Raw genomic sequence first — 26,149 nt, forward strand, 5'->3', positions numbered from 1 at the left:
TGTCTCCACCCTGCCTCCACCCCCTCCACCCTGCCTCCACCCGGTCTCCACCCTGCCTCCACCCTGCCCTCCACCCGGTCTCCACCCTGTCTCCACCCGGTCTCCACCCTCTCCACCCTGCCTCCACCCGGTCTCACCCCTCCACCCTGCCTCCACCCGGCTCTCCACCCTGCCTCCACCCGGTCTCCACCCTGCCTCCACCCTCCACCCTGCCTCCACCCTGCCTCCACCCGGTCTCCACCCTGCCTCCACCCTGCTCCACCCGGTCTCCACCCTGCCTCCACCCTGCCTCCACCCTGCCTCCACCCTGCCTCCACCCGGTCTCCACCCTGCCTCCACCCGGTCTCCACCCTGCCTCCACCCTGCCTCCACCCTGTCTCCACCCTGCCTCCACCCTGTCTCCACCCTGCCTCCACCCTGCCTCCACCCGGTCCCACCCTGGCCTCCACCCTGCCTCCACCCTGCCTCCACCCGGTCTCCACCCTGCCTCCACCCTGCCTGAGGAGAAAATTCAGTTTGTCGACTGGACAAAGGTTAGTTTGGTTGAAGATGTTCAGCAGCTCATCCAAGCCGCTTCTTCAGTTTATGTTCAGTTCAGTTCTGCAGAAGCAGCTTGGATGAGCTGCGAATCTTCAACCAAACAAACTTTTGTCCAGTCGACAAATAGAATTTTCTCCTCACCGTAGATTCTACCTGGACGACTGAGGGATTCTTCACACACCAATCAGTAATGTTCAGTTGATGTGGACGCGGTGCTTGAGCTTCGTGCTCCTCAAAGTCCTCGTCCGATTCCGGGTCCAACACATGCGGCTGAACGCGCTGTATCTCCATGTCTCCAGTGTTGGGAAGGTGACTTTTAACATGTAATCCCCTACAGATTACAGATTACATACCTCAAAATGTAGTTTGTAACGGAATCCATTAAATTACTTAAAGTGAGTAATGTAATCTGATTACTTTGGATTAATTGATTTGTTGTAGAGAAACAAAGACGAGGAAATTGTAACATAAGAAGTTTTGTCTGATAAAAGAAAATAAAAAGTCCAGATTTTACTGAACCAAATTAAAAATATTATTGATAGAAGATGAGGAAACACGTCCACAGCATGGTTTAGTCCTGGTTTAGTCCTGGTTTAGTCCTGGTTTAGACCTGGTTTAGTCCTGGTTTAGTCCTGGTTTAGTCCTGGTTTAGACCTGGTTTAGACCTGGTTTAGTCCTGGTTTAGTCCTGGTTTAGTCCTGGTTTAGTCCTGGTTTTAGTCCTGGTTTAGTCCTGGTTTAGTCCTGGTTTAGTCCTGTTAAATCCTGGTTTAGTCCTGTTTTAGTCCTGGTTTAATCCTGGTTTAGTCCTGGTTCAGTCCTGGTTTAGTCCTGGTTTAGACCTGGTTTAGGTCTAGTTTAGATCTAATTTAGACCTGGTTTTAGTGCTGGTTTAGATCTAGTTTAGTTTCTGGCAATGAGTGGAATTACTGAAAAAAGTCCAAAATGTGAAAACAGTTAAATCCCTCTGTGTAATCTGTTTATTTCAACAAAGTAACTGTAATCCAATTACCACTCACTGAAACAGTAACTGTAACTGAATACAGTTACTCATCATTTGTACTCTGATTACTCTGGTACATGTAATCTGTTACTCCCCAACACTGCAGACAGATAATACTCTGTTCTGTTCTGTTGTAAAAGAATCTAAATTTCTTACTGGGAACTGGATTGGACAATTTATTTCTTATAAACAATGTCAAAATCTGGTCTCGTTCTCGCTGATCCAGTCTCGTGTCTCGTCTCTTATTGAGTTCGTCACATGTACATCAATAACCTGGTTATTCGCCATATCCCGGTTCTGTCAGTGTTCGTGTTACTGTGTTTACATGAGCACTGAGAAACCGAGACACTCATATCCTCGTGTACATGATCAAATGGAGTGTTCCCGGTTTCTTGACATAATCTTACAAATGCGCAGGCGCAAAAATTGAACTTAAATCAATTTCATAAACCAGGAAAAATACAAACCGTGAGCTCCTTTAGCATAAGAAGCTAAGGAGCTACGAGATCTCCCACAATCCACTGTGCAGATTCTTCATTAAAATCTTCTGCATAAATAAACTCAACTTTACAACATATAAACCATAAACACTATAGACACATCAGCCCGTTTGATCAGATCATTCAGCTCTGATCACATTTGTTTACGTTTTACAGAAACGAAACTTAAGACCGTTTGGCTAATTAGCATAAACTGTTAGCGGCGATAAAAACAACTCGCTCCTTGTGCCGCTGATGTGATTCAGTTTCTTTTGGACTAAATGACACGACTCTGTGGATTATGTGTGTTATTTTCTGTGACAGAAGAGGTGCTGATGATGGTGAGTCTGTTCTGTGTGTGTGTTGTACAGGAGATAGTTCATGTTTTAGCTTTTCAGCGTCACACGAGTGCAGGTCGTACGAGTGCAGATTGTACGTGTGCAGGTTTAGCGCAGCTCTTTATTTTACAGTCATTTCACTCGTTTGGTCACTTTATTTATGTTGGTCAATTTATTTATGTGACTACTGTTGTGGTGAAAGGCTGGAAAGTGTCTTTTGGACGCATGCGACTCAACTTTATGTTGCAGTAACCGGGATACTGCGTTTACATGCCACAAGTAACCCGGTTACTATCGGAATAAACCAGCTACAGTAACTCGGTTTCTAATAACCGGGACACTGCCATAACCGGGTTACTGCGTTTACATGCACCATCAAGAAACCGGGATACTCAAAAAACCCGATCATAACCGGGTTATTGATGTGCATGTAAACGCACTCATTGTGAAAATCTCACCTCATCCTCCAGAAGATGTTTAACACTTATGTCCTGGGGCAGACTGAGGGAAGTGAGGCGGTCGATCTGCGCCGTCGGTCTCTCCCACCACCAACACTCACACACCACTTTCATAAAAAACTGAACAGTGTCAGAAGCAAATTTCTCACAGACTTTTCAAAAAATCCTAATATTAAGTCTTTATTATTATTATTATTAAGAGTTCAAAGTCACCGCGACGTGCCGACACATACTCATGACACGACCGATTTCAGTCCAAAAAGAAAAATTAAAACAAAAGATTCAGCTTTAATAACGCTGTGATTTATAACGTTTCAGAAAATAAAATAATAGGTCTTTTGGTTTTTAGTTCCACAGAGGTGATTATCCCCGAGCTTCCAAACTTTTAATACACGTTTTTAAAAAGAAAGTTTATGGGAATAAGAATTGTATTTTTGGAATCAGGGTTTGGGTGGTCGAAGAAAAGAATGACTGTTTTACTGCGTGTTGCTTTTTGCTGTAACGCAGTAATTTGGTTTTACAGGGAAAAATGTTAATATTTTACTGTGAACAAATGTGAGTAACACGCGTCACAATGTGTTTTTAAACTGGACTGAAGTGGTGAGTTTTTTGATTTTTTTCATACAAATTCGCGGCATCAACAGCAGTGAAACGTCATCGTTACGAGGCTGGAGACACGCCCCCGTAGACCGTCAGGTGACCGCAGGAGAAAGGACCGACGCAGAACTAAACGCTCCAAGGGCTAAGATTAAGTTAGGCTAAATTTAGTCCTGGTTTAGACCTGGTTTAATCCTGGTTTTTTACCTGGTTTAGTCCTGGTTTTTACCTGGTTTAGTCCTGGTTTAGACCTGGTTTAATCCTGGTTTAGTCCTGGTTTAGACCTGGTTTAGACCTGGTTTAGACCTGGTTTAGTGCTGGTTTAGTCCTGGATTAGTCCCGGATTAGTCCTGGTTTAGTCCTGGTTTAGACCTGGTTTAGACCTGGTTTAATCCTGGTTTAGTCCTGGTTTAGACCTGGTTTAGACCTGGTTTAGACCTGGTTTAGTCCTGGTTTAGTCCTGGATTAGTCCTGGTTTAGTCCTGGATTAGTCCCGGATTAGTCCCGGTTTAGACCTAGTTTAGACCTGTTTTCAGTCCTTGGTTTAGTCCTGGTTTAGACCTGGTTTAGTCCTGGAATAGTCCCGGATTAGTCCCGGTTTAGACCTAGTTTAGACCTGTTTCAGTCCTTGGTTTAGTCCTGGTTTAGACCTGGTTTAGTCCTGGAATAGTCCCGGATTAGTCCTGGTTTAGACCTGGTTTAGACCTGGTTTAGTCCTGGTTTAGTCCTGGTTCAGTCCATAGGTTTGGCGTCTTCGCTCAGTTCTTTTGTTGAGAGTTAAAGTGCTGTTATATTCGTGTCATATTTTACATTTTAAACACAGTAATATTGTTTCGTTAACTGAAAGCACTGCTCTGTCTGAAACTCTGTGACTCAAATTAGACTGAGCTTTAATTTGATCAAATCTGACCAGAAAGAACTGGTTTAGCTGGAACTACGACAGGTGAGCTGCTGCTTTGTGCTGCTGAAACAATTCTCTCTCAAAAAACAAAACACATTACAGTCACAAGCTTTAGCCAAGAGTTTCTCACTGTTACGATCCAGCTCCAGTAATAATTGAATAAACAGGACTGTAAAAGGAAGAATAACAAAAGTGGTTTTAAATAAGTGCGCAAAATAACCTAAACTAAGAAACTGAATCACAGGATTAACATAGAACGAGTTTAATGTCAAAAAATGGGCCATGGGTCTAAAAAAACAAGAGACTAAACGAAGGGACATAAAACAAAACTAAATCCCAAAATAACATCAAATAAACCCACAAACAGAATCAAGTGACAAAATAAAAAGACACAAAACAGAACTAAACTAAACTAACAGAAACCAAGTTGGAAGGTCGTGACTTGGACTCGAGTCAGACTTGAGTCACTATTTTAGGACTTGAGACTTGATAAAATACACAGAGACTGGGGACTTGACTTGGACTCGAGGCCTGTGACGTGAGGAGACTTGATGCTGAGACTGGTTGACAAATGAACTGTTGTTAATTGTTCTTAAATCTGAACTTTTTCTGTTCTGACCGTAATAATTCGCACTCTGGTCAAGACATTTAAAAAGGAAAAATGTGCATTTCTCTCTCTTTCTCTTATATAAATACTCATTTACCATGACTTTTTAAGTACAATTTAGTTAAAAAATTATGTAAACAGAAAAAATCTAAGGCAAAGCTATATTTGGTACTTTGGTTTAAAGATTTCAAATGACTCAAAAGACTCAAAGCAGACGACTTGGACTTGACTTGGACTTATGGGCCAGTGACTCGAGACTCTGGATCGTTATTGGACCGTTGTGGTGAAGAGGAGCTGAGTCGAAAGGCGAAGCTCTCGATTTATCGGTCAGTCTTCGTTCCTACTCTCACCTCTGGTCATGAGCTCTGGGTAGTGACCGAAAGGACGAGATCACAGATACAAGCGCTTGAAATGAGTTTCCTCCGCAGGGCGTCTGGGCGTCTCCCTTAGAGACAGAGTGAGGAGCTCAGGCACACGGGAGGAGCTCGGAGTCAGAGCCAGTTGAGGCTCGAGCGTCTGTTCTGATGCCTCCCGGGCGTCTCCCTCGGGAGGTGTTCCGGTCATGTCCCACCGGGAGGAGGCCCCGGGGAAGACCCAGGACACGCTGGAGGGACTATGTCTCTGGACTGGCCTGGGAACGCCTCGGGATCCCCCTGGAAGAGCTGGAGGAAGTGTCTGTGGAGGGGGAAGTCAGGGAGGTCCTTTTCAGACTGCTGCCCCTGCGACCCAACCCCGATAAGCGGAAGAAAATGGATGGATGGACTTGAGACTCGACTTGGACTTGACTTGGACTTATGGGCCAGTGACTCAAGACTCGACTTGGACTTGCCTGTATTTGACTTGGGACTTGACTCGGACTTGAGGTCAAAGACTTGAGACTTACAAAACAACAACTTGGTCCCAGCTCTGGTCTCAACAGTCAGACACGTCCAAGTGTAGGCCACGATACGATACAAACCTTGATAAAGTTCACTTTCGATTTGATACAACAGATTTCAAATCGATTCGATACGGTTCAGTAAAAAATAAAGGCTAAATCATGGCTGTGACCCTAAAAGTCTTTATTAATCCACTTCTTGTGCAAAGTTAAAATGAAACACATTCATCAAAACAGTGAAAATGTCAAATGTGTCGCATAAATGAGTTTCCTTCCTCTAAACAAACAACAAAACTGTAGCTGTAACAAAATAATTTAGTAAAATAAAAACAAAAAATGCTCTTGGTGATATATCGATACAGCAGCCGACGATATCGATACTGTATCATCACATTAAACGATGCGATATATCAGTATTTCAATATCTTTGCACAGCCCTTTTTCAGACTCATAAAAAAACTGGATGAAGAGAAGAGGCAGAGCGCTTCACTGGATCATAAAAAAGTCAAAAGTAGCAGTACAGGTGCTCCACGGGGATTAAACTTGAAATCTGAACAGAAAGTTGCCCTTACTGAAAAATTTAAAGGTCGGCGAGGTACAAACCCGAGGCACTTCGACTGAATATATTAAAAGTCCTTTATTACATGGAGGGAAGCCAACGCGTTTCAACCAACAAGATGGTCTTTGTCAGGGCATAAAGGTGGAAAAAAACTGGACGTGTTTGTGAACTCTTTTCCCCCTGGACACCGACGAGGAACAACCCATACAAATATAACCAGGGCTAAACATAGAAGAAAAGAAAGAAAACAGACTTCCACGAGTGAATAGAAGTGCTCTTCATACTCATGAACTTCATTGAAACACAAACATATTTGTATCTCTGGAAACTTTAGACTCTGAACTCTTCATTTATGGATGTTTAAATGTGATTCAGTTCATTTACAGCAGGAGGGTCCAAACTTTTTTCATCAAGGGCCACAAATCTAAACACAGACGAAGCAGAGGCTGATCAAGGGCCGTAGACTGGTGCTCAGTACAGGGAATAATTGAAATATGTGCATGTTTAAATACATTAGAATGAGCCCACAGTCTTTATTCATACTAAGATCCTTAAAACCAAACACTAAATATTAAATTTTCACTTTATCAAGTTTGATTTTCAAAAAACTTGCAGTAAAAAGTTCATTTTTAATTGATTCAAGGTCATTTGGGCCAATTCACCTGGAAGCCTGAGGGCCAAGAAAAATGCATCTGAGGGCCGCATTTCGCCCACGGGCCACAGTTTGGACAAGCCTGAGTTACAGGTTTATAACAGCTCACTGAAAATGAGAGTTTACCTGGTCAGGTGCAAAATCAAAAACAAAAAACTACATTCAGCATCTGATATCTGCATGTTCTGAGTATTATATTCATAAAAAAATAAAATAAAATATATTTCTCAAAGTATTTAAACAGATTTCATATCACCAGATATAGTATAACCACGTGTGCATCTGTTTTTACCTGTTGTTCACCTGTGTGGACCTAATTCGTTTTTTCCATTTAACTTATTCAACTCATTTATCTTATTATAATATAATAATATAATAATAAAACTCTTCCCGGTCAGTGTGTGTCCAGTATTTGTCATCTTGGTTACTTTCTCGTGTGCAGAGCTCCACATAAATGTTTGTTTTTGTAGCAATTCTGTTATACATCTCATCTTGGAAAAAAAAGACTGAAATATTTGAAAGGACTCGTCTGAGCAGCATTCAGATTTCAGGGCAATTTTGGTTCATAATCGAGTATAAAGCTCAGATAGTTTGTTGGGACATCGCAGGACTCCACACAGACGCATCAGCTGCATTCTCACCTTCATAAGTTTCACTCCCCGAAAGTCCATCGCTGTCGCTGTTTTCCACTTTATAATCAACTTCATCATCACTTTGAAATCTATAAACGTCACTTTCTCTAACCATAAAATACGTCCGCTCCTCATTATTTCTAAAACTGTGCACCGCGATCTTTCCATCGCTCGTGTTTCATGTTGTGTTTTTTCCGGAAGCTACGATCATCACTACTTCGATTAACTTCGGAAAAAATCTGAGAAAACATATTCTTGAATCCTATTGGTCAGTCTATTGTGGGTTGTAGTGGCCCCGACCAATCACAGCCTCTGTTTACATGTGAAAAACCGGAACCGTTTGTAATGTTCGTCAAGTCGCGTCTTTAGTGAAACAGCGGAGGAGTCAAAACACGTCACTCAGGATACAAGGGCTGTCGTCAAATGTCGTCTTCACGGGAAAAGAGTTAACGTGTGCATTGTGTCACCAGGGTAAACATTCCACCACACACATACAGGCACAACACCCAAACCCCCTCCTCCTCACCTCGGCCTGGAAGCCCTCCACCAGAATGGCCACCAGCAGATTAAACAGGACGTAGTTCCCGAACGTCATGAGGGCCACGAAGTACAGAGCGGCCAGAGGCGACGTGGCGGCCATCCCGTTGTACAAGACCACGTTCCAGTCCTCCTGAGTCAGGATCTGTCACGACACAAGGGTCAAGGGTCACCGCGCATGCTTTAAACACAAGGATTCAACTATAGAGGCTTTGCACCGTCAGGTGTCCCCTACAGCAACGGTACCTACGCCGCCATGACACCAGGCACACTATGTCATTGACTTCAGCAGCATCGGAGAAACATGGGCAGGTTTTGTTGTGTATTTGGTTGTTCTAGACGCTCTGAAAAGGATAAAACTAATCGTTTCTTCACTGTTCCTCTGGAAATGACTCATCAGGATCAAACAAGGGAATTATCGAAAAAAAGACGTGGATTATGTCTAGAGAACATAAACCTCAAAGAGATTTCCAATGGTCCCATCAAGTCACCCAAAGTTTCATCAAGGTATTTGTTATTTAAATTGTTTCATAGTTTATTTAATGAAAGAAGCACATTTACTGAACTAAAATGTCATTAATTTATCCAGGAAAACCCGCACTAGTTTACGATTCAACGAACCCACACTGGGCTCCTGTGATCAACACGACGCACGAGTCGAAGAGTCTGTGAGCCGAACCTCGAAAGAATCGGCCATGAAAAGATCCTCGTGAACGTTAGAAAGATGCGCTCATAAAAAGCGATTTATTCTAGAAGACAAAGTTGTGGATAAACAAGACAATAAAGAAAACATGGTCCTACGACGAGTGACATGTTTATATGTGCTGGAAGATACAGTTTCTACTGCAAATGTTTTCTTTTTACATTTTAGTTCAGTAAATGTGCTTCTCTCATTAAATAAACTATGAAACTATTTAAGTAGCAAATACCTTGATGAAAGTGACGTGAGTGTGTCTTGATGGAACCAAAGGAAATCTCTTCATGGTTTATGTTCTCTAGACATAATTCCCGTCTTTTTTTCCGATAATTCCCTTGTTTGATCCTGATGAGTCATTTCCAGAGGAACAGTGAAGAAAAGAATGATTTTATCCCTTTCAGAGCGTCTAGAACAACCAAATACACAACAAAACCTGCCCATGTTTCTCCGATGCTGCTGAAGTAAATGACATAGTGTGCCTGGTGTCATGGCGGCGTAGGTTACCGTTGTTATAGGGTCACGTGACGGTGCAAAGCCTCTATTAAAGGAACTATACTCTGTTATAATCAGAAAACAGCGTAACAGTTCTGTAGTCATAATGTTATGGCTAATGCATTTGATATAATAACTATGGTTCTGCGGGTGTGTTGTATCGGCAAAAGCTTTGATACTGCACGGTTTTCAGGTATCGTATCGGTATCGGCGAGTGCTCAGACCAAATCGCCGATGTTGTGGAGTTTTGTATCCTCTGCACGGTCGTAGCAAGGACGCCTCCAGCTCATTGTTGACGTTTCTCGGTGCTTCTCTGGCCTCATCCAGCTATTACAGAATTTGTCCTTCTTTAACATTGGCAGTTAAAGCGGCGCGCTCTGCTCTTCTCACTTTATCTCCGTTTGTTTATCTCCAGCTTGTCCTTCTTTAGCTCCCGTTTAACCCTCCTTGTGTGGAAGCAGAGTGCGGCTGGAATGGCCAGAACTAAAGCACAGTGTGATTTATCAATAATTCATTCTAATAATAACAGTCAACTACACCAGCAACCGCGAGAACAACACTCTATCACATATAATTTAATACGTTTTTAAAATCATGAGGACAGTGAATGTAACCAGCGAGTTTTTTTGTGAAAAATGATTCGGATGCATTTTGAATCGGTCAGAATTGTGCAGTGAAGTATCACGACATGTCACTGAATCAAGTATTAGCAGTAGAAATAGAACAGAATAGAACATAAAGTCTTTATTGTCGTTATACATGAAATTCACAGCTGCTCCGTCAAAGTGCAAGAATTAAGAATAAATAAAACAAATGAACGGTTCTCATTCACTGTGGTGAAAGCTTTAGGGAAGAAGCTGTATTAGTAGTATTAGTATTAATAGTATTAGTATTATCAGTAGTTTTAGTATTAGTAGTACTAGTATTAATAGCATTAGTATCAGTAGTATTGGTTTTAGTAGTATTAGTAGTATCAGTAGTATTAGTGTATTAGTATCAGTAGTATTAGTATCAGTAGTATCAGTAGTATTAGTAGTATTAGTATTAGTATCAGTAGTATTAGTGTATTAGTAGTTTTAGTAGTATTAGTTTCAGTTGTATTATTATTAGTATTAGTATCAGTAGTATTAGTGTATTAGTATTAGTAGTATTTGTATCAGTAGTATCAGTAATATTAGTATTAGTATCAGTAGTATTAGTGTATTAGTAGTTTTAGTAGTATTAGTATTAGTAGTATTAGTATTAGTAGTATCAGTACAGATCAGTAGTTTTAGTAATATTAGTAGTATTAGTATTAGTAGTATTAGTATCAGTAGTATTAGTATTAGTATTAGTATCAGTAGTATTAGTATTAGTATTAATAGTATTAGTATTAGTAGTATCAGTACAGATCAGTAGTTTTAGTAATATTAGTAGTATTAGTATTAGTAGTATTTTAGTAGTATTAGTATTAGTAGTATTAATAGTATTAGTATTAGTAGTATCAGTACAGATCAGTAGTTTTAGTAATATTAGTAGTATTAGTATTAGTAGTATTAGTATCAGTAGTATTAGTATAGTAGTATTAGTAGTATTAGTATTAGTATTAGTATCAGTAGTATTAGTATTAGTATTAGTATAGTAGTATATCAGTAGTTTTAGTATTAGTAGTATTAGTATTAGTAGTATTAGTAGTATAGTAGTATTAGTATTAGTATTAGTAGTATCAGTACAGATCAGTAGTTTTAGTAATATTAGTAGTATTAGTATTAGTAGTATTAGTAGTATCAGTACAGATCAGTAGTTTTAGTAATATTAGTAGTATTAGTATTAGTAGTATTAGTATTAGTAGTATTAGTATTAGTAGTATTAGTATTAGTAGTATTAGTATTAGTAGTATCAGTACAGATCAGTAGTTTTAGTAATATTAGTAGTATTAGTATTAGTAGTATTAGTATTAGTAGTATTAGTATTAGTAGTAGTAGTATTAGTAGTATCAGTACAGATCAGTAGTTTTAGTAATATTAGTAGTATTAGTATTAGTAGTATTAGTATTCACGTACACCAAGTGCTGGACTGATGTAAACAAACGTCTTTTGCCTCAGACTCCAGATTCTTTCTGTCCAACTCTAAGACTCTTCAGAACAAAACTTATTTTCCCAAACAATTGATCTGAAACCATGTTCCAGAATGTTCCAGAATGTTCCAGAATGAGCAGCCGCTGATGACGTCTGCGGCTAACGCTAATGCTAACGCTAACGCTAAGAACAGATTAAACAGAAAGCGTGGAGGTTGTGTAAACACTTAAAACACACTAATAATGACAGAAAATACATTTGTGTTTCCTCTTTGACACCTTCATTTAGCCTTTAAGGACACTGAACTAAAATAACCAAAGCTCCACTAGGCTAACTCTGACTTTGTTTACGCTGCAGAATTAGCCGTGTGCTTCAAGGATGAGCGTCTTTTCACAGGCCTCACTGATGTTTTTATTCACACTGTGGTAGAACGTGACCAAGTAGGAAAGTAAAAATGCTTAAACTCCACATCAGGACCATTACACTAGTACATCTGACTTATAATTTTGTCTGTTTTATTCTTGTACATTTTCTTTAGTGAGATACTCTTTCACTTTTACTCTTGTATTTCACAAAACTGAGTAGCTTTAGATTATTTCTTCACACTACACGGTATCGGACTGGTATCGGTATTGGCGAGTACATGACAGCCAAGTATCGGTATCGGTATTGGATAAAAACAACATGGTATCAGAACAACACTAATAATTATAATAATAATCTTAAAATATTTGTTTTTACCTGAAACACAGTGACGATGGCCCACAGCAGAGAGTCGAAGTTTTTGCGGTCGGGAACAGTGTCTCCGGTCTCCGTCTTCAAACTGAACTTACAGCCGAAGATGTGCATCCCAAGAATACTGAAAATATACGAGAAAAAAAACAAAAAACATATTAAAGAAGAGCTATTACACTACTTCTTCACCTTTTATTGTTTGGAAAATTATGTATTTCCAGCAACAATTTAACACGTTTAATTTTTGTTTTTGACGCACTGAGTCTCTCCCTCTCTTTGCTCTCTACACTAAGTCGCTCCCCCTTCAGAGCGCTGTCACAACACAATCAGCGTGCGTCCCGCTAACGAAACTACTGCACATCACTTCAGTTTTTTTCATGTTGCTGTGGACAGTTTTGTGTCGTGGATCTGGGATGTGGACGGTCACTGTTGAACTCCATGTGGGTGAAGTGTCTTGCCCAAGGACACAGTTGCCACGTTTACATGAGAGCTTTAATTCTGAATAAAAATAATTAAATTCTGAATAAAAAAATAATTCCACTTTAAACAGACCATGTAAACACTTAATTCTTAATGAAAATGATTATTCAGAATTAAACTTAATTCCGAAGTAAGTGGGAGGTTTATTCTAGTCTGATTCATCAGCCGGTTTCACTTTGTAGAAACCGTCTGACCTCGCAGCGTTAGGACTCATTCACTCAACAGTAGGCGGGTTTTTTATTTTTTTTATTTAACCAATCGCTGCTATTTGTTTGTGACGTATGTAATGCTCCACTAATGGGGCTAACTGGTATATTAAAGTTTGTATGGAGGATTTTTTTTTTGTTTCAAATTGTCAATGATAGATTATAGAGATGCAGTCGCCTTGTAATTATGATGACCAAAAAAAAGAGAATAAAAATTCATCAACTCTGGACTCTGGCTAAACATTTGCCAATAGATAACGACACTGCCTCGTTATCTGTGAGCTGACAGGCTGTCAATCAAACTCCCTACGTTTCTAGTGTAACTGACTTGTCTGCGCCGCCGGTACGGTTTACGTACGACTGTACGCAGTCCACAGACGCAAGACGCAAGACACTGTTACTCCACCAACGCAACAGTTCTTAGCGGCTTTTTGACTATATCTTCCTCGCAGTTCGCACAAAGTTTGTTGCGATGGCGACAAGAATCCAGGAGCAGTTCGCCACAAAAGAAAGTCAGTTTTTGAGGTGAAAGAAGAAGACAAGGGGAAAAGCAGTGAAGCCAAACTAAGGTGATTCTTGGAGATTCATTCCAGCGATGGCGCGACTGAAGCACGAAGAGTCTAAAGACGCACTGGTCACAAATTACTCCTGGACAGGAAACTTCTGCTTATTATGAAAACGTACTTTATTTCAAGAGTTAACAAACGTTTTCAGGACACGAATGTGATATTCTATGTTGAAAACGTAATTTTCAAGGCAAAGAAAGAGTCCACTTGCTGCTGCGTGTTGTAACTAGTTCATTCGCACTGAATCTCCGCGCACTCTTCTCTGCACCCCTTTCCTGCTCCTGTCCCGCTGCCCGTTCCGCTCTTCCCCTGCTCCTCACGAATTCACTGTAGTTAGTTGCTTACAAGTATGTGCAGCGGCTGTAACCTGTTTGTGGCGTAAGGAGGAGGAGGGAGGAGGCGTTCTACTAAGCTGTGGGGGAGGGGGGTGGTTTCACGCATGCGCAACATTTGAAAAAGGACAAACAGTCACTGGATTTCTTGTTCCTTGGAAAATCCTCTATACAACCTTTAAGCTTTTCCCAAATCCCGTAGGAAGGACTTTCCACCTGATAAAATTCACCAAACATTCTCTTTGTTTCGGCTTTAAATCCTCGATTTCGGGAATCGTTGCCAACACAGAACGTATGACTCTTCGCTGATTGGCTGGTGCCTGGACTCACACTTCCGATGTTCTTGCGAACCGTCTAGTTTATTCTGATTCCTGATCTAGTCACTGGAGAGAAACTAAATTGAACGGAGGCACTAGGTGGCGCCAGACTGACTGGGTTCATTCTGATTTTAAAGCCAAATTAATTTATTCCTGGATCATGTAAACGTTTATTCTTCTTAAAAAATGATTACGTCGTTCAGTGCATGCTCGTTGTGTCGCCCTTCTGACGCGATCCGAATGATCCGGCTCCACCAGTCGTGTCTTTGGACTTCGATCCACGTCTCTTTGGATTTGTGAGCAGGATGTGGGAGTGGGCTGAGGTAGAACAGCCTCACACTCACTTTGTCTTCTTCCTCCTTCTCCGACACTCTTCCCTTCTCCTCCTCAGCCGACAGACGTAAAGCGTGATGACAGAATTCTCCAGCGGCTGCTTCGCAATTATCATCAGAACCACTGCAGGAAAAACTTTGGATGGTGTTTGTGTCCATGGAGGAATGAGAAACCACATTAAATAAAGACGATTTAACGAGTTTTCCATGTAAACCTCAATTTGGAATTATTATTTCCATGTAAACTCAAAGGAGAATATTTTAATTCAGAACACATTAGAGCACATTATTTTAGAATGAAATTGACTGATAGAGTCCCTGAGTCCCTGCTTAGACTGCTGCCCCAGCGATCTGGCCCCGGATAAACAGATGAAAATGGATGGATTGATTGATATTTTTGTATATTTAACCCTAAAACCAAAATTGATTCAATTGAAATAACTCGTGTCTCATCCACCAAATTTTTGGGCGTCATTGTCTAAACTGGAAAGAGCAGCTGACTGGATGACCAGAAAAATTAACAAATCTTTTGGTATTATAAGAAAAGTTTGTAAATTTCTGGAGTCAAAGTCTATACTTACTTTGTACTTTCGTTTAATTTATCCCTGTCTGTCATACTGTAATAGAGTCTGGGCTGCACTTTCTCTACTCTGAACAAAATATTATTGGTGCAAAAACGTTTTGTTCTAATTGCAACTCATTCTATGCCACTAACGTCGTCTGCTCATTTATTCACTAAACTTAACATTCTTAATATTTATGAGATTAATATTTATCAAATTTGTATTTTTATGTATAAAATCCTTTATAATTCAACAATGATCCCCGAACATTTCACATTTTACTTTAAAACCAGTGCAGAGATTCATATACAAAACTCGTCAAATTCATAATTTTCATGTTCCAAAATTTGTCACATCAAGAGTCAGTTTTGCCGACGATACAGAGGCGGGAAATTCCGGAGCAGTTTTCACATCTGGTCAGTGACGGCAAATCAGAGGTTTTTTTTAAAAAAGAGTTTGAGGAAATGTTTGATATTTCGTGCTAATGTTTGATAATCTTTCAATTGTGGATGTTTCATTGTGTTTTAATCCATGTTTAAATCAAAAGAATTGAATCCATGGTGTTTAAATGCCATTTTTCTATATATATGTATTTTTATGCACAATGATGTGTGTTAATGTGTTCATAAGGTGGAGGCTTTAATATTTCGCTCTATTGGGTTTTTTGCCTCTTCCGGCACCTACTTTTTATCTAGTGTGTTTCTTTTTATTGTCATGTTATATGTGCAAAAAAATAAATAAATAAATATTTATGGAGAATTGTCTGAAGAATCATACTAAGGAGGATTTGAATAGGTCTTGGGAGAGATCACTAAATTACTCAAACATGCGTGGATGACATTCGAGTAGGTTACGGATGAGAGAACGACATTATAACAAGAACGCTACAAAAATGGATTTCACATAATAGGCCGTGTTTAAATCGTAACTCAGGTTTTAGTGTCGGTTTATTGACAATAGCCGAGGAGTTTTATTACAGCGTCCGCGAGAGTTTGGCTCCGTGACGACGTTTGGCAAAGTGGCGACCGTAAACGACTGGACGGGAGTCAGAAATCATGAATCAGAAGTTTTGAATGAGCCGTTAACTCTGTGGAAATGAGGGAATGTGTTTGAACATCTACGACGTCAGACAGAAAAGGCTTCAGATGATTCTACGAGACGATAATATTCAGCACAGAGGAGGAAGGAGAAACGAATCTCGAGGTTCATTTCTGTCCTGTGAATGTTCCACAGTGTGACTTTAATGATGGTAATTAATGGTGTCATATGTTCATTGGTTTTTCAAAATAAAACCAAGAATAAGAAAATTAATAAACAATTATTTTCTTCCTTATTTGTCTCCAAAACCAAAATGAAAAAAAAAAAAAAAACAGATAATGATTTGTTTTTTCAGTTTTCGATTTTGTGTTTAGACTAATAATGGAAAAAACTAGGACTAAACCAGGACTAAAACAGGACTGAGTGTTGGGACGGGCCTGGAGGTGCGCCCACGTAGACTGTCGGGTGATCAGGACTGAGACCGGGACCAGACCGGGATCAGACCAGGACTGAGACCAAGACTGAGACAGGGACCAGACCAGGACAAGGCCAGGACTGAGACCAAGACTGAGACCGGGACCAGACCAGGACCAGACCAGGACTGAGACTGGGACTGAGGTTGGGACCAGACCAGAACTGAGAGCGGGACCAGGATCAGGACTGAGTCTAAGACTGAGACTGGGACCAGACCGGGACTGAGACCAAGACTGAAACCGGGACCAGACCAGGACTGAGACCGGGACCAGACCGGGACCAGGATTTGAAATTAGACCACATCTGAGACCGGGACCAGACCAGGACCAGACCAGGACTGAGACCAAGACTGAGACTGAGACCAGACCAGAACTCAAACGGGGACCAGACCGGGACCAGGATCAGGACTGAGACAGGAACTGAGACCGGGATCAGACCAGGACCAAACCAGGACTGAGACCGGGACCAGAATGGGACTGAGACCGGGACCAGACCTGGACCAAGATCAGAAATTAGACCGGAACTGAGACCGGGACTAGACCAGGACCAAACCGGGACTAAGACCAAGACTGAGACTGGGACCAGATCAGAACTCAAACGGGGACTGAGACCGGGACCAGACTGGGACTGAGACCGGGACCAGACCTGGACCAGGATCAGAAATTAGACCGGAACTGAGACCGGGACTAGACCAGGACAAACCGGGACTGAGACCAAGACTGAGACTGGGACCAGACCAGAACTCAAACGGGGACCAGACCGGGACCAGGATCAGGACTGAGACCAGGACTGAGACCAGAACTGAGACCAGGACTGAATCATTATTCGTTATCCATTTTTTTCATTTTCGTTTTGGAGACAAATAATGAAGTAAATCGTTTTTTTTGTTTGTTTTTTTTTGTTAGTTTGTTTTCTTATTTTTGGTTTTATTTTGAAAAACAAATGAATGAATGACACATTTATTTAATTATCGGTTTTGTTGATGAACATATCTTGAAAAAAACCTGCATTGTTACTGTGAACGGGGTCGCCTCTCCACAGATCTGACCTGTAACTTGTCTCCATGGAGTTGGTAAGTTTAATGTTTCCACGAAGAAAAGCGTTTGACAGAGAAAAGTTACGCGCTGCACCTTCTTGAACATTTTCGCTCATTATCTGTGGAACGTTTCAGTTTTGACCTCGAGTCTCTTTCGCCTTAAATCCACCTTAAACTCCCCAAACATGAACCGGAGCAGGAAAACCACCTCTGCTCTGTTTAATTACGACGTTTAAATACAGTCTGCGGTAAAAGCAGTCATTAAAAAACCCCAGACGGAACTTTTGGAATCACCTCTTTAACTTTCCGGGCGAACAAACAGCAACAGGTGAGCTCACGCGGCAAAGGTCAAGACTAACGTACGCTCAAAGTAGAGTCGCAGTTTTAGCATTTTTCCAGTTATTTATTGCAGTTCGAGTCGCGCGAGTCCAATGAAGAGGTTGAACTGGAACAAACGTAAGGCCACTGTCACACCTTGACGATTTAGAAAACGTATGCCGACGTCCCACAATTTCCCTAAAACGCTGGTATACACTGAACCATCGATGTTTTTTTTCTATTTTGGGCGTATACATAGCATATTCATAATGAGTTGGACATATACAGAACGTATTAGTAACTTATATTGAACGTTTTGATAACTTATAGATAACTTATACCAACTAATGCTGAGCGTGTTGCCAGCGTCCACAACTTATGTCCAACGACAGTCTAAACCAGGGGTGCCCAATACGTCGATCCCGATCTACCAGTCGATGGCCAAGGTCGTGTGGGTAGATCGTCGTGTCTCGTCTCGGACTCGCGTTTGGACTCGGTCTTGTCTCTCACTCGAGGTCTGACACTCAACAAGTGTGATCATGTTTCATTCCGGCCGCTGCTGTTGGTAATAAACTTGTAGCGGGTGCAGGAGCGTGTGGGGCGTCTCAGTGCAGCCTGTGCGCTCATTTGAAACCCGCGGAGACTCTACGGCGCATCACAAACACACACGCTCCCTATGCACGGCAGCGTATCGCCGACGAACACGTGTCGTCGCCTATTAAAAGGCTGCCGCTTGACAATTTAAATATCATATCATATCAGCCTCTCTGTCCATGTTGCTGAATGCAGCAGATGGATTGACAGGTCAGTAGGTCGAGTGCAGCGGGATCTGTCTGCAGTAAAACCAGTCACCACTGCACTTCTAGAGCTCAGAGCATCGCACTTCTAGTTTAGATAAAAGACAAAACTGAGTTATAATTATTTGTGAAATGTGGTGCAACACTTCAGATACATGGTTTTTAAAGCATAAAGATTGGAGATAAAGTCCACAGGAAGTAGAGTCACTATCGCTGATCTACAGCCTCACACGCGCTGGACGTAAACAAACACACTTACGCCTCTCGCTCTTCACTTTCAAAGAACGACTCAAATAGGATTAATAGTGCGGTTTTGTCAACTGGATGAGTAATGAAGTCTTCTTATTGAGCTGGCACAAAACTATCTCAGGAAAAAAGAACAAGATGGTAAAACTTGAAAACATGGAGTGTCCAGCAGCACAGTGTCCAGACTTAAACCCCATCGAACTGGACTGGACTGAACTGGACAGAAGAGTGAAGCAACCTACAAGTGCCACACATTTATGGAAACTTCTGCGACAGACTCGAGAAAAACTTTCTGAACAATATTTGATTTCTGTCGTAGAAAGAATGAGCCATGAGTGTGTTCGGCTGTTCTATCTGCCAAAGGTCGACACTTTCATCAGTCAAAAGTTTAGAATATGATTTTGGTCAACAGTAAACAGAAAAAAAAATTGAAGTTTTTTAGAAGTGTGGTGTTCTAAAACTTTTGACCGATCGTGTATCTGTCCACAGATGATCTATAAAACATTCATTTTAGGTTTTAATCATTTTGATGGAACACAATAAAGTCACAATTAAATAATGATTTATCAAGTGCTTGAACTCCCTAAAATGTGTTGGACCTGGGAGGATAACAACCATTTATATTAAACTTAACTTTTAGCACAGACAAGTTCAGTAAGAACTTTTTTTTTGATGTTCAATATCTTGTATAAAACCAAACTGTATTCATTTCTAGCACAGGTTTTTCAGGATTTTACCAGGATTTACAGCACAGGTGTCAAACATACGGCCCGGGGGCCAGATCCGGCCCTCCAAGACCTTTAATCTGGCCCTCGGCTGATTTTCTACAAAACTATTTTAATTATATTTTCTATTAAAATCGTGTTAATTTTCTGTGGTGTTTATCACAGCAGCGTCTCCAGCGTCTCTGTACGTGGCCCCTCCCACCAGAGCAGCACAAATGAAGACTTGTCTCTTTCCAAACGCTCTTAAAGGACGATCGTTTTGACTGTTGACCGTGACACCCTCATCAGAAAAATGTCCAACATGAGAAAAGTGGAGCCGAGTGCAGGATTTTACAACAAAAATGGACTTATTCCTGTTTGCATATAAGTTCATGTTAAAACTTTGTGTTGAAATTGTATTTTTCTTATTATAATATTTTGTAAAAGAAAGAGTTCATCAGTTAAAAAAGATTTCTGTAATAGATTTGTGTTTCTCTGCACAAATATTTGAACTTATTGCTATTTTTGGAGTATATATGAGTTTTCTGATCCGGCCCCTTTGGGATCAAAGTCGGTTGGATACGGCCCCCGGACCAAAATGAGTTCGACACCCCTGGTCTACAGTATTACAGTTGTTACTCCCCTCGAGTTTAAACAAGGCTCAAAATCGTTCTTTGGTTTTAACAGGCATTTGTTCGGACACAATGAAATAACACAAAATGTACCTCATCGGCCACATCCACTCAAAGGGAATAACGTCTTGATGCTTTTGAAAACCTTTAATTTAAAACATAAAATGTCCTTTTAGCTCAGGACAGAGCGCAGTTCACCCGTAAAAAAATGTATTAAGACAGTGCACCCTTAAAAACTTCCCCTCGAAACAATATGCAATTGAAAGTGGAGCAAATCAACCAAAATAAAATGTAACTAATTAACATGAATTTACAGAAAAATTTACTTATTTATGCTATATATTGCTTTTAAAATATTTTACTATATCTCAGTATGAATATAATTTAATATTGTAAAACATAAACTTAAATGGATGATAGTTGCTGCTGACGGTAGCTACAACAGTGTTACCAAAATGTTTTAGTACGACTTTGGGAAGTGAATCCACTCACCTGTACGTCTGTGTGTTCGACCTGCAGACGTTTAATCTCTGAAAAGTTTCACATGAACCAAGACGACAGAAACACAGAACAAACTCATAATCCACTGAGACGACGTTTACACTGAAACGAATCCACGTGTCATCGTATCACAAACGATCTGTGTCCAGACACGTCGTTTCTGTGTCCACAGTCCTTCCTGTCCACACAGACTTGAGCACATTTGTTTACGTTTTACAGAAACGAAAGGACACGACTCACTGGAATATGAGTGTTCTCTCTGTGTCAGAGGGGTGTTCTCTCTGTGTCAGAGGGGTGTTCTCTCTGTGTGACAGAGGGGTGTTCTCTCTGTGACAGAGGGGTGTTCTCTCTGTGTCAGAGGGGTGTGTTCTCTCTGTGACAGAGGGGTGTTCTCTCTGTGTCAGAGGGGTGTTCTCTCTGTGTCAGAGGGGTGTTCTCTCTGTGTGACAGAGGGGTGTTCTCTCTGTGTCAGAGGGGTGTTCTCTCTGTGACAGAGGGGTGTTCTCTCTGTGACAGAGGGGTGTTCTCTCTGTGTCAGAGGGGTGTTCTCTCTGTGTCAGAGGGGTGTTCTCTCTGTGACAGAGGGGTGTTCTCTCTGTGTCAGAGGGGTGTTCTCTCTGTGACAGAGGGGTGTTCTCTCTGTGTCAGAGGGGTGTTCTCTCTGTGACAGAGGGGTGTTCTCTCTGTGTCAGAGGGGTGTTCTCTCTGTGACAGAGGGGTGTTCTCTCTCTGTGACAGAGGGGTGTTCTCTCTCTGTGTCAGAGGGGTGTTCTCTCTGTGACAGAGGGGTGTTCTCTCTGTGACAGAGGGGTGTTCTCTCTGTGACAGAGGGGTGTTCTCTCTGTGACAGAGGGGTGTTCTCTCTGTGACAGAGGGGTGTTCTCTCTGTGACAGAGGGGTGTTCTCTCTGTGTCAGAGGGGTGTTCTCTCTGTGTGACAGAGGGGTGTTCTCTCTGTGACAGAGGGGTGTTCTCTCTGTGACAGAGGGGTGTTCTCTCTGTGACAGAGGGGTGTTCTCTCTGTGACAGAGGGGTGTTCTCTCTGTGTCAGAGGGGTGTTCTCTCTGTGTGACAGAGGGGTGTTCTCTCTGTGTCAGAGGGGTGTTCTCTCTGTGTGACAGAGGGGTGTTCTCTCTGTGACAGAGGGGTGTTCTCTCTGTGACAGAGGGGTGTTCTCTCTGTGTCAGAGGGTGTTCTCTCTGTCAGAGGGGTGTTCTCTCTGTGTCAGAGGGGTGTTCTCTCTGTGACAGAGGGGTGTTCTCTCTGTGACAGAGGGGTGTTCTCTCTGTGACAGAGGGGTGTTCTCTCTGTGTGACAGAGGGGTGTTCTCTCTGTGACAGAGGGGTGTTCTCTCTGTGTCAGAGGGGTGTTCTCTCTGTGACAGAGGGGTGTTCTCTCTGTGTGACAGAGGGGTGTTCTCTGTGTGACAGAGGGGTGTTCTCTCTGTGACAGAGGGGTGTTCTCTCTGTGACAGAGGGGTGTTCTCTCTGTGTCAGAGGGGTGTTCTCTCTGTGTGACAGAGGGGTGTTCTCTCTGTGCTCTCTGTCAGAGGGGTGTTCTCTCTGTGTGACAGAGGGGTGTTTCTCTCTGTGACAGAGGGGTGTTCTCTCTGTGACAGAGGGGTGTTCTCTCTGTGACAGAGGGGTGTTCTCTCTGTGTCAGAGGGGTGTTCTCTCTGTGTCAGAGGGGTGTTCTCTCTGTGTCAGAGGGGTGTTCTCTCTGTGTGTCAGAGGGGTGTTCTCTCTGTGACAGAGGGGTGTTCTCTCTGTGACAGAGGGGTGTTCTCTCTGTGACAGAGGGGTGTTCTCTCTCTGTGTCAGAGGGGTGTTCTCTCTGTGTCAGAGGGGTGTTCTCTCTGTGTTCTCTCTGTGTCAGAGGGGTGTTCTCTCTGTGACAGAGGGGTGTTCTCTCTGTGACAGAGGGGTGTTTCTCTCTGTGACAGAGGGGTGTTTCTCTCTGTGTGACAGAGGGGTGTTCTCTCTGTGACAGAGGGTGTTCTCTCTGTGTCAGAGGGGTGTTCTCTCTGTGACAGAGGGGTGTTCTCTCTGTGTCAGAGGGGTGTTCTCTCTGTGTCAGAGGGGTGTTTCTCTCTCTGTGACAGAGGGGTGTTCTCTCTGTGTCAGAGGGGTGTTCTCTCTGTGTGACAGAGGGTGTTCTCTCTGTGTGTCAGAGGGGTGTTCTCTCTGTGTGACAGAGGGGTGTTCTCTCTCTCTGTGTGACAGAGGGGTGTTCTCTCTGTGTGACAGAGGGGTGTTCTCTCTGTGTCAGAGGGGTGTTCTCTCTCTCTGTGACAGAGGGGTGTTCTCTCTGTGTGTCAGAGGGGTGTTCTCTCTGTGTCAGAGGGGTGTTCTCTCTGTGTCAGAGGGGTGTTCTCTCTGTGACAGAGGGGTGTTCTCTCTGTGACAGAGGGGTGTTCTCTCTGTGTCAGAGGGGTGTTCTCTCTGTGACAGAGGGGTGTTCTCTCTGTGTCAGAGGGGTGTTCTGCTGATGGTGAGTCTGTTCTGTGCTTCTGTCGTGTTGGAGATGGTTCATGTTCAGTGTTGGGAAGTTGACTTTTAAAATGTAATCCCCTACAGATTACAGATTACACACCCCAAAATGTAGTTTGTAACGTAATCCATTAAATTACTTAAAGTGAGTAATGTAATCTGAATACTTTGGATTACTTGATTTGCTGTAGAGAAACAAAGACGAGGAAATCGTAACATAAGATGTTTTGTCTGATAAAAGAAAATAAAAAGCCCAGAACCAAATTAAAAAATATTATTGATAGAAGACGAAGAAACACGTCCACACGGCAGGATTTAGTCCTGTTAAATCCTGTTTGAGACATAGTTTAGACCTGGTTTGGACCTGGATTAGACCTGGATTAGACCTGGATTAGACCTTTAGACCTGGTTTAGACCTGGTTTAAAAGAAAAAAAAAAGAAAAAAGGGATTTAGCCCAAAATGTGAAAACAGTTAAATCCCTCTGTGTAATCCATTTATTTCAACAAAGTAACTGTAATCCAATTACCACTCACTGAAACAGTAACTGTAACTGAATACAGTTACTCATAATTTGTACTCTGATTACATAACTCTGGTACATGTAATCTGTTACTCCCCGACACTGGTCATGTTAAACTTTTCAGAGATTATACGAGGCGTCCACACGGTGCCGGATCAGATCTGGACTCAGATGAATTCGTGGAGCTGGAGGCAGATCGTTCCGTCTCTGGAGCCGTTTCCCGTCAGATTAGTGTGAACAAACACTGCATCCATAATGAAAACTACTCGAATACGAACTGGTGTGGATGGGGCCTAAAATTCCATGACTTTCCCAGGCTTTCCATGACTGTGGGAACTCCGTTAAAGGTTGTATAGAGGATTTTTTTAAGGGAAGAGAAATACAGCGACAGTCCTTGTGCGCGTTCAGAATTACTGTTGAAGTTTCCTGTCTAGAAGTAATTCAGCGACCGACGCGTCAGTTTTTAGACCCTTCGTCTGCTTCGGTCGCGCCATCGCTGGACGAGATCTCCAAGAATCACCTCAGTTTGTCTTCGCTCCTTTTCCTCTTCTCTTCTTCTTTCAGCGACCTCAAAAACGGACTTTCTTTTGCGGTGAACCGGTCGTGGATTCTCGTCCGCCGTCGCGACAAACTTTGTGCGAAAAGCGAGGAAGCGACAGTTCGAAAAAGCCTCTAAGAACCGCCGCGTAAACCACGTAATCCCCGCGCTCCGACGAGTCAGTTATACTAGGGAGTTTGATTGACAACCCAACAGCCAATAGAAAATGAGGGAGCCTCGTTTTCTATTGGCTGATGTTTATCTGGCCTCAACACGTCCACAGTTGATAGATTTTCGTTCTTTTTTTTTTTTGGTCATCATAATTACAAAGCTGCTGCGTCTCTGTAATGGTATTTTAATCTTTCACTGACAGTTTGAAACAAAAAAAAATCCTCCATACAACCTTTAAATGGAACCAAAACAACGACTGAACCAAGACTAGAAAAAGACTGAGGTTTAGTTCAGGATCTAGACCCCGGGGTGTGTCTGTGCGTGCGTTTTTACCTGAAGATGAAGATGAAGAGCATGAGGAGCATACAGAAGGTGGCCACGTTGTCCATGGTCTTCATCAGGACCACGAGCTGCCGGCGGAGGGCGGGCATGAACCGCACCAGCTTCAGGACGCGCAGGAGACGGAACGTACGAAGAACCGAGAGACCTCCGTCCGACTGTCCCACGATCTCACAAACACTGACAGAACAGAAGAAGAAGAAGAGAGAGAGGAGAGAAGTGAACATGTTACATTCTCCCTTAATCCGCGTGTCATTCGTTCATTTCTTTTTCAAAATAAAACCAATAGTAAGAAAATTTAAAAAACAAAAACCAAAAAAAACAAAAAAAAACAGCTATTTTCTTCATTATTTGTCTCCAAAACCAAAAACAAAAAAATGATAATGATTTGTTTTTTTAAGTCATGTTTCTGTGACTTAAACTGTGATGTCTTTGACTTTTGCACTGAACCGGGACTAAACCAGGACTAAACCAGGACTAAACCAGGTCTAAACCAGGTCTAAACCAGGACTAAACCAGGTCTAAAACAGGACTAAACCAGGACTGAAGCAGGACTGAACCAGAACTAAACCAGGACTAAACCAGGACCTGGTTTAGACCTGGTTTAGTCCTGGTTTAGTTCTGATGTTTCCATGATCATTTTTCTCTTTTATTCTTCTATTTGAATCGACTAATGGAAGTGACCATCAAAAGGCGCCACATCAAAATCCTCTCTTCTTTCTCTTTCTCTCTGTTCCCTCTCTCCTCTGATCCTTTTCTCTCTCGCTCACTCGCTCCTCGCTTCCTCTCCTTTTTGCCGTCTCCTCTCTCTCCTCCCTCACTCCCCTCCTCTCCTCTCTCCTCCCTCCCTCCCTCCTCTCTCCTCTCCTCACTCTCTCCTCCCTCCTCCTCTCCTCTCTCCTCCCTCGCTCCTCTCCTCTCCTCTCTCCTCTCCTCCTCTCCTCTCCTCCTCTCCTCCTCTCTCTCCTCTCTCCTCTCCTCTCCTCTCCCTCCTCTCCTCTCCCTCACTCCTCTCCTCTCCTCCTCCTCCTCTCTCCTCTCCTCTCTCCTCCCTCACTCCCTCTCTCTCTCCCTCCTCTCTCCTCCTCCTCCTCCTCCTCTCTCCTCCCTCCCTCCTCCTCTCTCTCTCCCTCCTCTCTCCTCCCTCTCCTCCTCTCCTCTCTCCTCTCTCCTCCCTCTCCTCTCCTCCTCCTCCTCTCCTCCCTCCTCCTCTCCTCTCTCCTCCCTCACTCTCTCTCTCCTCTCCTCTCTCCTCTCCTCACTCCTCTCCTCCTCTCCTCCTCTCCTCCCTCGCTCCTCCTCTCTCTCTCTCCTCCCTCCTCTCTCTCTCCTCCTCTCCCTCCCCCTCTCTCCTCCTCTCTCCTCCCTCCTCCTCCTCTCTCCTCCCTCC

General features: G+C 42.5%; 1 protein-coding gene across 1 annotated transcript in view; it reads right to left on the reverse strand.

The window, feature by feature from the left end:
* LOC110170326 (voltage-dependent T-type calcium channel subunit alpha-1I-like) overlaps window positions 1–26,149 on the reverse strand; it is a 475,861-nt gene that overhangs the window by 217,530 nt on the left and 232,182 nt on the right. Inside the window, exons 15-17 of the mRNA XM_055158519.1 lie at window positions 24,754–24,939; window positions 12,167–12,284; window positions 8,169–8,324 (exon numbers count right to left, since the gene is read on the reverse strand). Coding sequence (XP_055014494.1) covers window positions 8,169–8,324; window positions 12,167–12,284; window positions 24,754–24,939 — 460 coding nt within the window. The remainder of the gene's footprint in view (window positions 1–8,168; window positions 8,325–12,166; window positions 12,285–24,753; window positions 24,940–26,149) is intronic.

The sequence above is a fragment of the Boleophthalmus pectinirostris genome, unplaced genomic scaffold, assembly GCF_026225935.1.
Source record: "Boleophthalmus pectinirostris isolate CB_2022bp ecotype Guang Dong unplaced genomic scaffold, ASM2622593v1 HiC_scaffold_22, whole genome shotgun sequence".
NCBI lineage: Eukaryota > Metazoa > Chordata > Actinopteri > Gobiiformes > Gobiidae > Boleophthalmus > Boleophthalmus pectinirostris.